A 13,566-nucleotide genomic window follows, 5' to 3' on the forward strand; every position below is an offset into this window, starting at 1 on the left:
ATTTTCTATGGAAGAAAACAAAAAGATTCACAGAAACACCTGTCCCTGAAGGTCACAGGATGAAGATGACCAGAATATAGCTGCAGTTCAGTAGTCGTAAACATTCATTCCAGTGCACAAGACATTCATTCGAGTGCACAAGGAGAGAATGAAACTAATTGAAAATCTGGGGTCAGGGAAGGAATTCTCTGGACATGTAGGCAGAGCCCCTCCTCCTGCCTAGCCAGGCTGTCTGCTGATTTTGAGTGGGTATGTACCACATAATCTGCTTCCTGCAGATGGTATGAAGGCACTGGTATTAAAGCTGACTTGTGGTTTTTGCTGATTGAAGATGAGAAATATAGAGAGAGTAAACGAAGATGAAAGGAAAAAGGAAAAGGAATGGAGATGTTAGCTATGCAGATAATATAGATTCAGAGTTTTCAAAACCATTTGAGCAAAAAAGACTAAAACATCAGCAGAGTAGTGGGGGCCCTGGTGCTGGAGAGATCACATTTTATTTTATAGCTTCCTGCCTAAGGAGAGTAATCAGTTGCTAGGAAGGTCCTGCAATGGAGCTGAGGCATCTCCCTCCCCTCTGTGGCTGCGCCTGTGACTGATTACCTCTGTCAGACTTCTCCGTGCCTTCCATTCGGAGCTCTCACCTCCTACTGACAGTCTGATGGACAAGCAAATGTGACTGTGCCCTGTGGAGGAGCGCCCAGCGAGAGCAGGTGTATTGCTGTGGAGCTGGATCAGATACCCACACCACCTCCTGCACTGGCCCTGCCCATCGTGACTCAGCCAGGTCCCACAGTGGGCGATGGCTAAAGGTTCATTTCTGTGCCCTGGATGTCCTTTCCCTCTTGCCGCAGATGCTGTGCATTCCTGGCTCTGTGCACAATGCATCCTGGCACCGAGAGAGCCTTTGGTAGGAGCAGGGGCACCGGTAAAGGGTCTCAGCTGTGCCCTATGACTCTCCTACAGGTCCTCGCCAGCTTGAGGGAGCAGGAGATAGCAGGGCCATGGGGCGCTAGCACTAGGTTCTTCAGGGCAGGGCAGAGGGCCACTTGCTCTCCTTGGTCTCAAATCTGTGGGCAGCTGCAGCATGTCAGGAGGAGCGATGGGCTTGATCCCTCCAGCCTTTCCCAGGCTGCCAGTCCAATGTGCCCTGCAGAGCTCAGTGCTGAGCTGTGCCGGGCAGCACTGGTGGGTCTGGAGCGCTGGGCACATAGGAAGCAGCGGGGCCAGGGGAGGACAGGCTTTCCTGTTCGGGCTCCCCTCCAAAACAGGCAACTAGACCCTGCGTGAATCTAGCTGTGGATCCTTTGTGTGCTGCTTTCAGCCTGGAATGTCTTGCGGGGGTACTTTATCCCCATGCTGCTATGTGTCATCAACAACTGCTCCTGCCCTTGACTGTGTGACGTATTTGCCAGGGAGCCTGCTGCCTGCATCACCCATGTGTGGATGCAGCATGCACATTAGCCTCGCTGCTTACAGCCCTCTGCAGATCCAGGCCTGCCCAGAGAGCTTTGCAGGGCTTCTGCTGCTGGGAGCTGGCTGGGTACGAGGAGGTCGGGCTTTGTGGAGGAGGGACTCCTGCCACCTCCTTGTCCTGCTCTGCAGAGTCATGGCAGGGGAGAGGTGTGCTGCCCATGTGAAGGGCTGCGGGCTCACAAGAAGGTTGTGAGGTCTTTGCAGGCAGCGCTTCTCCATCCAGCATACACACCAAGTGCACATCCCACCACCTTGCTCCAGAAGAGCAGGAAGAAGTAACAGCAAGCACTTCAAGATGTTGGATTGAGATCAAAGGAGAAGGGGGAAGCAGAGACTCTGATTCTCCCTGGGCAGTGCCCACCCCAGGCATAACACAGAGGAATTTACAGCCTCCCTCTTTCGCTGGGGGATAGTCAAGGATTTTTATCTGAATCTACTTGGAACAACTCCTCGTGCATGTGTATTCGTCTAGGTAAGAGTCTGGCATGGAGGTGAGATGTACTCTGTGAGTGGAACAAAACTTAAAGGTACCATCCAAGAGGCATTTCACAAATGGACAAAGGTGGAGTTCTGGAGCCCTCGGACCTCTCCACATCCCACAAGCTGAGCACCCGAGTTTACATCTGGAGTTTCACTGTTGTACCTAAGTCAGCGTAGCACAGAGGAGAAGGATCTGCAGGAAAACCCCAATATCCACTTCCCATAGCTGGGACTGTTTAGGGGGGCTTGAGTTTGTCTTTAGCAAGAGCTGTGGTCAGGGAAAACAGCCATTCCCTGGTGAGACGTGACTATGTTGTGCTGTGTTGAAGTGTAAAATGGAACGTTAAGGCATTGCAGCTGCCATAAATACACAATGCTAGCTTCAGCACTTCCCTGAGCTATCCTGCCCCATCCACACCGCACTCTTTTTATGGCAGCTCTTGGGCATTTCAGATCAATTTGTCTTACTGACCAACCTTAAACAGTTAAGAAGCAATTGAGCTAGTTTAAGGAGGGAAGTGTTTTGATCTGCAGATTATATTTTCGTAATGAAACTGAATTTATACCAGGGTATTTATGCAGGCCTGGCTTTTCACTGTTCCTCCAGCACAGATCTCAAGGCGTTTCTTTGCACTCTGATCTGATGCAAGATTAAAGTCCACTGAAACATAAGAGCAAACAGAGTTTGAACATTAAACACTTGCTCTAGAATCCTAGTGGGTGATAAACTCCCTGCTGTGGTGTGAGAGGCTGTGCAATGCAGTAGCTTCCTGAGGCCAGCTCTGCTCCACGGTTCATTGCAGGGGTCATCACCTCCTGCTCCTGCAGCTACATGGAGGCGGTTTGGGGTGTTACCATCAGTGTGACCCCTGTCCACAGGGGACATGGTGTTGGAGCAGGAGTGTACTTCTGGGAAAAGTTGCTGCCAGGCCTCGTATCCTTCCTGTAGCAAGACTTTTGACAGGTTTTAGATCAGCAGGACAGAACGTGTGGCTGCTGACCACAGCGTGGGCTGGCTAGTGCAGGTAGGACAGCAACAGCAGTGACTTGGGTTGGGCTGAGCATGCAACACTGGAAAAAACACCAAAATGTGTGCGGAAGGAGGGTCCTTAGTGACCATAATACTTAGTGAGGGCCTTGGCTTTATAGGAAGTCTTTAGGGACAATTTGACCTCTTCGATGAAATTAAATTTCAAGATGGTTTAGGGGGATAATTCTAATGCCCTTTCATAGCGTCAAGTAAGTGAACTGTAATAAAATCTTAGAGGAACATTTCTCCAATAAGAGATTTTTTCTGAATTTAGAGAAGAAAAGAACAAATATTTTGAAGGCATGCCATATATTTTACTGCTGAGGAGAGTACTCAGCCACTGTGATAAACTGTAGTCTGTGAGGGCCACCTCAAATAGCCTGAGTACAAGAGGCAGCTTGTACCTTTAAAACTCTTCAGTACTTCTGCAGCACTTGCAAGTTCTCAGCAACTTCAGCAGCGTTAGCTGGGCTTCCCAGTGTCCTGAGAAGTCAGTATCTGAGCACCATTTCACAGCTTGGTCAGGCTTGCCAAGGCTCACACTGTGAGTCAGGGGCAGTACGACTTATCTTCCACTTTCATCTGTGTGCTTGAACCCATCGACTGATGCTTCCTCCAGGCAGATTTAGTAACCTGAGATGTAACGAGATGTAAGGCATCACCTTGGCTGAGAGAGCTCGCTGTGATCTCTGCAAACCTTCCTTTGGTGCATCAACCACAAAGAACAGTGCTATGGGCGTGCATGGCAGCAGCCAAAGTCTGATAAATCTCACCACCCCAATGGAGCTTTAATGCTTTAAAACCCCAAATCCAGCCAGAAACCGGCGTATTCCTTCTTCAGAGCCCTAATTGAGCTGCCGTGGCTGGAAACTCATGTGAGATTTTGCTGGGAGATGGTTTGTGTGGAAGTCTTACCTGCAGGGCTGCTCTTGCGAAACAAGTGTTTGCCGTTTGGTGTTGTGTAATTGGGAGTGAGAAGCTGTTTCCTCAGTACATCCAGCAGTTTGAGCCTTGCTCCAAGGCACATGGCGCCATTGGAGAGGAGCAGCTTAGTGTGGAGCTCTGTGTAAGGTCTCAGCCTCTCTTGCGCTGTTGACAAGAGGTGGCACTTCTCAGTTTTCTGAGGTCCCCAGAGCATTTTCTTGCAAATGGTACAGGAAAGGAAAGCTCTGTAAACGTTGGATTGGTGCTTCCCTGCAAAGAGTGTCCTCTTGAGTTTTGTGTGTTGGAGTCTTTGGTTCTCAACAAGAGATGGTGGCCGGCGGATCACTAGGACTGAAACTGGAGGTTAGGCCACAAAACTGTAGTGAGTGACTTGTGGGGCAGCGGTCAGCCCCAGGGCCTTGTTGGTACAAGCTGTCCCTTCTTGCTTCTGCTTGTTGAAGGGGAGGAAAAGCACAAACAAAGCCAGAAGGGGAGAGGACTGCAAAGGTAGGAAGTGTGACCTCTCCATCTATATGAGAAGGAAGCTCTTTGCCCCTGTTTGTGTGAATGATCTCAGACCTACTGCGCAGGCTAGCAGCATGTAGAAAATTGCTCTATGCCATTTCTTCCCATGGCACAGCCTGTGCCAAGTTACCCTCTGTGTATAAGTGTTGTAATCCCCCTGACCCAGTCCTGCTAACCCCTGGTGTTGTCATCGTTGTCATCCCTTTCCTACACGTTGCCCCTTAAAATTCTGTGTCTCCATTTTTCTCTCCTCCTTCCTTTCTCCCCCGTCAGTGGAGAGCTGAGGACTCCGTCGACTATGTAAGTACCACTTGTGTGTATTCCAGGTTGGAAAAGAGGGGTTTGGTAAATCGATTTGTGAGTTTTGTAGACACAGTGCTGTCAAAACATCCCTTTCACTCCCTTAATGAGGCTGGAGAGTTACATTGTGAAACCTTCCACAAGCAGCAAATCCAGAGAAAATTGGCATTTAGATTGCTACTAAATGCAGAAAAGCAATTGACATTTCCTATAATCTGTATTTCCAGCTTGTTGCAGTGCAGTTTTAGGCAGGCTCAAGTGATCAACTCAGGAGGTGCATCGTACTTTCTGCAGTAGTTGGCCCACTGAGTTACACGGTAAAATTAGATATATAATCTTTAAACCACATTGATTGTAGTTATGAAAAATAACCTACACTCTCAATCATGACCTTTGGCTGAAACACAGATAATAATAAGGAAACAATCACATTTAAGCAGTTAAATCCAATTTTTCCCACATAATTTTCAAATACAAATTTGGAGGAACAAACTAGAAAATGACCTTTTGAGAGTCAGCAATTCAATTATGTGCCCTTCGGTGAGCTTTCCCGGCACTATGCGTTTCTCTTCCTGCTTTATACAGAGGATTCTCGCTTGAAGTGGCTTTGTCATGACAGCACTGTGTTTACATTATGCAATCAGACCTTCCTTCCTCCATCCTTCGTCTTTCCCTCCTCCCAGCTCGCTTGCTTTGCTCCTGGTGGCATGCCTTTGCGTGAGAATTTCTCTTTGCATGGATTTGGGAGGAGTGAATTCTCTTGGGATGTTCAGAGTCTGCAGGTTTTGTGTGAGTGCTTCCCCCGCGGGTCCATTGGCACGGATCGGACTGCGTGTCCACTCACCTGCACACATGATCTGCTGCAGGGGCGGAGTTGGGATCGGACTCTGGTTCACACGGTGATTTTGGCGGGGTTCTTGTTGGTGCTTGTTGATTTTTCTCTGGGCTGGCTGGTTCTGCAATGGTAACATGGTGATTTTGATGAGTAAGCCTGGACAGGTAACCTGAACCAGCAGCACTGACTGGAAATCAGCAGGTTTAATAGCATGGGTGTTTGTGTGTGTGAGTGATGGGAACTGGCTGTGCTCTGAGAGCAACCACAGGCACCGCTCGTACCCCTCGAGCTGGCAGGGATCCCCCAGGCAGAGATCGGACCCTGGAGCAGCCTCTAACAGTGACTCGAGCTTAACCCTATCCATCTCTGCTTTTCTCCTTGTCCAAAAGGGTAAATAACCGTCCCAGAGCCTCTGCCTCCTTTCCAAAAGCTCCCCCAGCCCAGCTGTCTCTTGCCTCCTGACCTGATGGGTATGGCGTGTCTTTCACAGCCTCCACAGATGAATGCAGTTCAGGGATCTCTGCCCTGAGCTCGCAGAGAGCTGTTAGGAGCTGCTGAGCTCGCTATGTTTGCTCGTTTGCAGGCCTGGCCAGCCTGCTGGAGGCCAGGAGGGAGAGCATGCTCCCCTCTTTGATCTCAGATTGAAGTTTGGAGCCATGCCCTCCTCCTGCCCAGAGGAAGCCAGAGCATGCAAGGGTGATAGCACCCTGCTGAATCCTCGCTCCTCTCAGACCTCCCATGGCACAGGGTTTTCCCTCCAGGTCTTGCCAACGCCTTGCACTGACCCCATCCTATCCCTAACACTGTGCCTGGCAGGGAGGGTGAGCACGGTGCTGCAGGTGCTCCTCGCCCGGGGCCCCTCGTCTGGCATGGCCGTGCCACTGCCTGCATTGCCTCTCTGTGGCTCCCTGCAGCTCTGCTGCAAGAAACAAGTTTAAAAACCACCAAATTAGCCCCTAAGAGGTTTCCGCAGCTGGCTGAACTGACTTTTGCTCTGGTTCACAGCTCCATAGTGCTTTTACTCACAGGCTTGCTGTGGCAGGGTGGCTCTGGCTTCATGCAGGACCATCTCTGGAGCAGATCTCCTCTTGGCAGAAGCTGTGGGAGAGCACAGCTGCTGGCACAGGTTGCTGGTGGGTCCCTGGCAAGGCCAAGTGTTAGAGGCAGGGGTTCAAATTAGGCAAGTGAGTGCTGGAGTGGCAGCGGTTGTTGTTTGCTGGCTCTGTGTGAGACGTGTGCTTGAGTGTGATGCACGAGTGTGAGCCAGCAAGTGTGTCGGTGTGCTGCTGTTGGAGACACTGACCCCAGTGCTCTCCTTTTGCTCACTCCAGTAACAAGTATTTGCTCTTCTCGTTTCCCTCTTCTCCACCTCATGGATGTGCTCCCAGGAGACGGTCATTGGAGGCCTGCTGCCGGAAACCACCTACTCCGTCACAGTCGCTGCCTACACCACCAAAGGAGATGGTGCCCGCAGCAAGCCGAAAGTCATCACCACCACAGGGGCAGGTGAGTGTGGGGAGCAGATCCCACAGCCTTGTAGGGGTGGTGGTAAAACCTCCCAAGAGCTGCATGGGGAGAATGACCAAGGCCCTGGTACAGGAGGAAGCGGGAGGGCTGGAGATGCTGCAGAGGTACCTGCTCTTGTGATCTCCAGCCCTTACGTACAGGCTTTGCCACTGGATCACCTGAGCAAAGTGCAGCAAACAAGCAGACAGACACTGCCAGGGCCCGTGAGAGGGCAGTGAAACTCACGGGTCTGAGCTCCTCTGCATAGTCCAGAGACCTGGGAAGAGGAAGCCTGGAAGTCCAGGCCCTCCCTCAGCTTTGGAGTCATGGCCTTGTTCCCGTAGGCGAGTGCTATTTCGTGCTTCCTGCAGTGACTGCAGTGCTGCCTGGGGTGGTCCCTGGCACAGGGGGTTCCTCAGAGGTGCTTCTCAGCTGCCCCCCAGCCATTGCTACTGCTGCCTCCCCAGGCTTACGTAGCTGAGCCTGGCTGCTCCTAGAGCCGTGGTAAAATCTGGAATGCAACAAATCCTGCCATAGAAGTGCTGCGGATACAACTTCTAGGTCCTGGTGATCCCAGCCGGTTCAGTTCTGCTGTCTCAGTAGAGACTCGTACCCTGTGCCTAGTGCAACACAGGAGCCTCAGCCTGGAGCAGGGGCACCCGGGAGTTCATCAGGTGCTTTCCTCCGGATGTGGTCAAGCTTATCTTTGACAGTGGCACCAACTAGTTGACATTGTCTTGTCCTTGATTTCCACTCACTAGACCTGTCCTACAACTGATAATCCTGCTGCTTCTCACACCAGCAGCAGGAACAGTATTTACTACTTGTTATTACGGGAATGCAGCTTGTGTAAACTGAGAGCGTTTGTTCCTGGTGCTTTTAAACAAGGAACAGCTTGCCGTCTCCTCTGTGCTGCACATGGGGAGCTCCAGAGGTAGTTTCCACTGTCACAGTCTCAAATGCTGTCTCCCTTGTGCCTTGCCATGATGTATGCTCTGTTCATCAAATTGCTACAGCTGTCCTATAAACAGGAGAAGCTTCCTAAACATCCCGGTGTTGCGCTCTAAACCACAGTGGGTCGTCCCATGTTATGATGCACATTTAAAGTTAATATTTGAAATCAGCTTTGAAAATAATCTGTCCCTTAACACTAGCTGCTGTTAGACATTGTATTATGAGTGCCAGAGGATGGCACTGGCAGTGGAAATGTAATTGTATGTCTTAAACACCTACAAAACCACCCCCAGAGCTGCCTTTGTACAGGCTCATCTGCAGGCTTGACCTCAAAGGGGAGTGTTGGTATCGCCCTCTGATGGCAAAATCGGGGCATAATTCTGTCAAATACGTTGTGCTCATCTGTGGGCTTATATATTTGAAAACTGTGCAAGGATATATAACTAGGTTTGGCTACAATTCCATTTTCGTTTTCATATCAATGGCCCCATCCCTTTGATTCTGAGTATCTTCCCTATCAGTTGATTTGTTTACAAATCTGAGCTGATGTGAAGACGCATCCTTTTTTAACTGAAGGAGATCAAGGTATTAAACCATCAATTTAAGCCATCAGTTCCTAACCAGTGACGGCAACACCCCTTGACTTGTGCAGCATAAACAAAAATCCTGTGGAACGCTTGTGTTCACCTCTCACATCGACACTGACATCACGAACCTGCTCATCAGCTAAGCCAGTGTGTATTCTGATGGCAAACAGCCCACCCAGCTCTGCTCGCTGCCTCTGCAGATGGTAAAACTGCAAGGTTTCAGGATGAAATTTGTCTGCCTCCAGACAGATCAGGGCGCTGGACTCGGGCTTCTGTGTGTCTGTTGTGGTACGGTGCATCGGGGCCAGAGTGGCCTGGTGCTGTGCACTAGCTGGAGTATCTGAAGACCACTGATTGGGAGGACGGGATTCAGATCTTCTCTGAGATAAATATGATGCTTTGAGGTACCTTAAACCTTTCCTGTAAAAGGGGATGAATTTTGGGGCTGGATATGGCTGAATTTGTTCCCTGTTTAGATGGCAGCACATGGGAAAATGGCAGCCAAGGGCTGGCTGGCTCCAGCTTCCCTCACCACTGGATTAGGGTCAGTCTGCCTCTATCCATGTGAATTGTCTGTCATCCTCTTCACCCTGTTGTCTGAACTTTCCCACTTTCCTCAATCCTCATGGACTGAGCAGCACAGAAGCGGTCCTTCCTTCCCCTCCTCGCAGGCTATAGATGGTCATTGTGTGTTTATGTTGCAGTCCCAGGGAAGCCCACCATGATGATTAGCACGACAGCCATGAACACAGCCCTCATCCAGTGGCATCCCCCCAAGGAGATGGTAGGGGAGCTGCTGGGTTACCGGCTGCAGTACAGACGTCTTGATGAGGAAAAGATGAACACTATAGACTTCGGGAAGAGAGACCATCACTACACTGTGACCAACCTGCACAAGGGGGCCACGTACCTCTTCAGATTGTCTGCCAAGAATAGAGCTGGCCCAGGAGAGGAGTTTGAGAAGGAGATCACTACTGCAGAAGATGTGCCAAGCGGCTTCCCACAAAACCTGCGCGTGGTGGGTCTCACCACTTCCACCACAGAGGTTGCGTGGGAACCCCCGGTCTTGGCAGAAAGAAACGGCAAGATCGTCAACTACACAGTGGTATACAGGGACATAAATAGCCAGCAGGACCTGGTTAACATCACCAAGGACACAAGTATCACTTTGACGAATTTGAAGCCCGATACCACTTATGACATCAAAGTGCGGGCCCGCACCAATAAGGGGGTTGGGCCGCTCAGCCCCAGCATCCAGTCCCGGACCATGCCTGTTGAGCAAGGTAAGTGCCCCTCTAACAAGCCCTAACAGCAAGCTCAGCCTCCAGGACAGGGACCTTTGCTTCAGTTATTGAGGCTACACTTCCCTTCGCTCTGACTGATGAGATCAGGTACTGTGTGACTCCCTAGTCTAAAATTAGTTTGGTGAGGGGAGGCTCAACAAAGGTTTCCTTAAAGTTGCTATTTGTGGGAAGGGAGCATTGGTGGTAGCTTCATTGCCTTTGTCACTCCACAGGCACACTTGCTGTTTTATTTGTACGTGAATGGCTCTTACTTGAACTGGAGCAGGTGGCTGGGTAGGATCATCTGCTGATCCAGTACCTGAGGACCACTGTTGTTTGATCATGGCAAAGGGCCAAGAGAGTGTGAGTGGAGGGGGGAGAGAGGAAGGCTGTGGTTCAGCCTACAGCTTCCTTTCTGTGATGCTGGAAAGTATAGTAAAAAAAAGCAAAACTCCACTGGAGACTGGAGAATTGGTAAAAGGCTGCTGCTCTTTTCTCCTCATCTCTCACTTCTCTGCTGTTACTGAACTCTTTGACCTCTGCTGCTGAGTTAGACAAAGAGAGACTTGGAGCCAAGCTGCCGCCTGGCTCCCTCCTGACTTGGCCTTACAGTGCTCAAATATCTTGTTTTTCATTTCAGTGTTTGCTAAGAACTTCCGTGTTAATGCCGTCATGAAAACGTCTGTGTTGCTGAGCTGGGAAGTGCCTGACTCCTATAAATCTGCAGTGCCTTTTAAGGTAAGGGCGGGATGCAGAGGACAGGGAGCTCTGCCTGTGGCAGTGAGCAGGACAGCGAAAAGCAGCACCTTGACCTGCCACATGATGTTTTCAGGCCATCAGACAAGAGACCAGCAGAGCAGGGTCTTGTTGCTCACTGGCCTGAGGTCTTGTGGAGCTCAGATCTCCGAGCCCAGGTTAGTTAGGTGCTCTTACTTTTGAGCACCTGCACATGAACCATGGCACACAGTGGAGCACACTGCTGCTTGCTTTCCCTCCTCTTACTCTTCTTAGGCCAGAAGGTGTTGTAGTTCTGTTGATTTTTTTTCTGTTTTGATCAGTTGTGGAATAGCCAGTAAGAACTTGTCTCACGGTAATGAAACAGGAGAGCAAAATGTTGGCTGAAGCACACCAACAGGAAACGCCAAGCAGTGAAGGCATGCACTGGGCAGAGGCAGTCTGAGAATGGGGGTGTCTCAGGGGTTATAATTCACGCAGTCCCAATCAGTGCTTCACTGCTCTGTCAGCTTTCTCAAGTATCTTGTTACCTGATCTCACTTGGCTGGGCCCTACCAGTCAGGTTGGCCATTGCAGCTCCATGACAGTAGTTGCACAAGCTTGTCCTGATGCCTGACTTGGAGTTGAAGCATGAATAGTTCCAAATGTGACTTAATGGGAAGAGATCACCAGGACAAAGTGGTCTGGACAAAGTGGTCTGAAAACCAGCCAGTGAATCAAATGAAGAATGACTCTTTCTGCAACACGTCCTATCTCAAACATCCAGATTGCCTTTAGGAGTTACTTCAGAGCATCAGGGCAGATGCATAATCCCAGGGAGTGAAGGAGAGAAGCATCATCACTGTTCCAGAAGGTGCTACAGGTGTGAGCAGCACAAGATGTGTCAGTGCAGAGGGATTCTGCAGGAATGACTGCTGCTCTCTTTTCTCCAGCACAGTTCTGGATGTAGTGTCATCCACCAGGCTGCAGACAGCACTGGTATCCCAGTGCCTTCCTGCTCTGTGTGTCCCCCAGTGCGGATCACTGATGTGGGTAAGACTAGAGTGTGGTGGAAATTTCTGCAGATATCAGTGCGGCTTCTCTCCCTTAAGAAACAAGACCAGCATGTCACATAGCCAAGGATAATCTTCCACGCAGTCTCAGCAACTATCTGCTGCCTCTGCAGAGGTGGCCAGGGCTGAAAGAAGCGTGACTTCCCTTCCTTCTTGCATGCGTGCCCTGCTGTGCTGTGCCTACAGAGAACATGCAAGGCCCGCATGAGCTGCAGGGGATCCATGGCCAGGGGAGTGAGGGGAAGGTCTTGAACTGCATCCACATCAAAGTGCGTGAGCACCTCCGCTTCCTTGTTACTAACTCTCCTTGTTTAAATCCTCAAGCTGAATTACCATGATCAATAGCAGACACTTGTTAACATGCGGAGTTTAGCTGAAGCAGACAAGGCTTCTGTGAAGACCTTGTGGTATTCAAAGCTTTCCCAGAGGTAGAGTGCATTAGGATCAGTGTTCAGGTATCTGGCCGCAAGGAACGTCACAGATCCCTGTTACTTTGCACTCTGCTGAAGAACCAGTCTGCTTCGTCTGGGCTTATTCCTGTGGCGCAAAGCCCACCTGTCTCTCTGACAGCGCAGTGCTAGAAAGGGACAGTGTGACCTTTGGAGCAATACTACCACATAAGGATGGTGGAGTGGTTGGAGGTAGCCAGGAGCCGAGGGCATAATGCTGATGCCTTTTCTCAGCCTGGTAGCTGCCATTGCTTACACAGAGGGTGACTCAGGGTCTGCCCCTGCTGGTGGTTAACCCTCAGATGACACAGGAGCAGATGGCATTAGTACTTGCTAACTGAAGAGCAGTCATGCAAACGAGAGTGTTAGAAGGATATTTCTCTAATAGTGTCTTCTTTCTATTAATATTCCCAGACTTGCAGACACACATGAGTCAAGGCCAGGAGCTAAGAGGGTCAGCTCCAGGTCATTGACTGTGCCACTTGAAAGAAATCCTTAACCTGCGGGACTTTGTATTTTTATAAACAAGGTTCACCTCTCTCCTCTAATTCAGGCACATGGGATGCTGAGGCCAGAGCCTAATACTGTAACTAGCATAGCAGATAAATCTCCATGGGAACAATTAGTATTATCTACACTTGATAAACAGTCTCATGCTAAATCTATGTCCCAAAGGGCACCATATTCTACTTTAACAGGTTTAATTAAAGTAGATATTGTTCTGACAATGAATAGTGAGGCGCAGGCAGGACTGGTGCTATTTTTTTATAGGGGGTGAACTGAGACCTTGGGGATTTTCATTGCTACCAAATCAATAATGAAGGTTTGAGATCTCTTTGGGGAATTCTCACAGCTTCTTCTGGTCCAGGAGATAAATTCCTTGTAAAATGTTGCCCAGCGGTTGTGGTGGACCAGAGGCACTATTCCTTTTCTATTCCAATGTGCTTGCAGAAATGTGTTCTGGAGCTTTCATGGAAAGTGCAATGAGACACATTCTTCAACTTAAGAGCAGAACAGAAGGCGGCATCACAAGGTATTTTACAAATGGGGAAAAGGAATAACACCTTTTGAATATTATTATGATACAGGTTCAAAAATAACCTCTGAGAATGCTGGGTAGACCTTTTGCACAGTGTGTCCCACAGAATGTAGTAATTACTCCTGCCCCCAAAAAAGGCAACCTTGTCTACTGTCTCCATCAAGTAATTATCTTTTCCAGTGTTGCACACTATGTGTCTTTTCATGTTTTAGTTCAAAACATTCTTTACTGCCTTGAAATCAAGCAGCAGACCTTCAGCAGTGACATTTGGACCCACCTAGCTTTGCAAATTTTTTCTTGTGACTAGGAGCAGCACAAATGACATTTTACAGCAATCCATGGGCTAGTCAGCAATGCTTGGCAGTTCAGAGCCTTTGGGCCAAATTTCCTG

General features: G+C 49.6%; 1 protein-coding gene across 1 annotated transcript in view; it reads left to right on the forward strand.

Moving 5' to 3' along the window:
* Positions 1-13,566, forward strand: part of PTPRF (protein tyrosine phosphatase, receptor type, F) — a gene marked incomplete at its 5' end in the record, with an annotated part of 199,831 nt that overhangs the window by 141,547 nt on the left and 44,718 nt on the right. Inside the window, 4 exons of the mRNA XM_010078593.1 lie at positions 4,709-4,735; positions 6,959-7,076; positions 9,322-9,900; positions 10,541-10,638. Of these exons, the coding sequence (XP_010076895.1) occupies positions 4,709-4,735; positions 6,959-7,076; positions 9,322-9,900; positions 10,541-10,638 (822 nt within the window). The remainder of the gene's footprint in view (positions 1-4,708; positions 4,736-6,958; positions 7,077-9,321; positions 9,901-10,540; positions 10,639-13,566) is intronic.

The sequence above is a fragment of the Pterocles gutturalis genome, unplaced genomic scaffold, assembly GCF_000699245.1.
Source record: "Pterocles gutturalis isolate BGI_N339 unplaced genomic scaffold, ASM69924v1 scaffold5481, whole genome shotgun sequence".
Taxonomy (NCBI): domain Eukaryota; kingdom Metazoa; phylum Chordata; class Aves; order Pterocliformes; family Pteroclidae; genus Pterocles; species Pterocles gutturalis.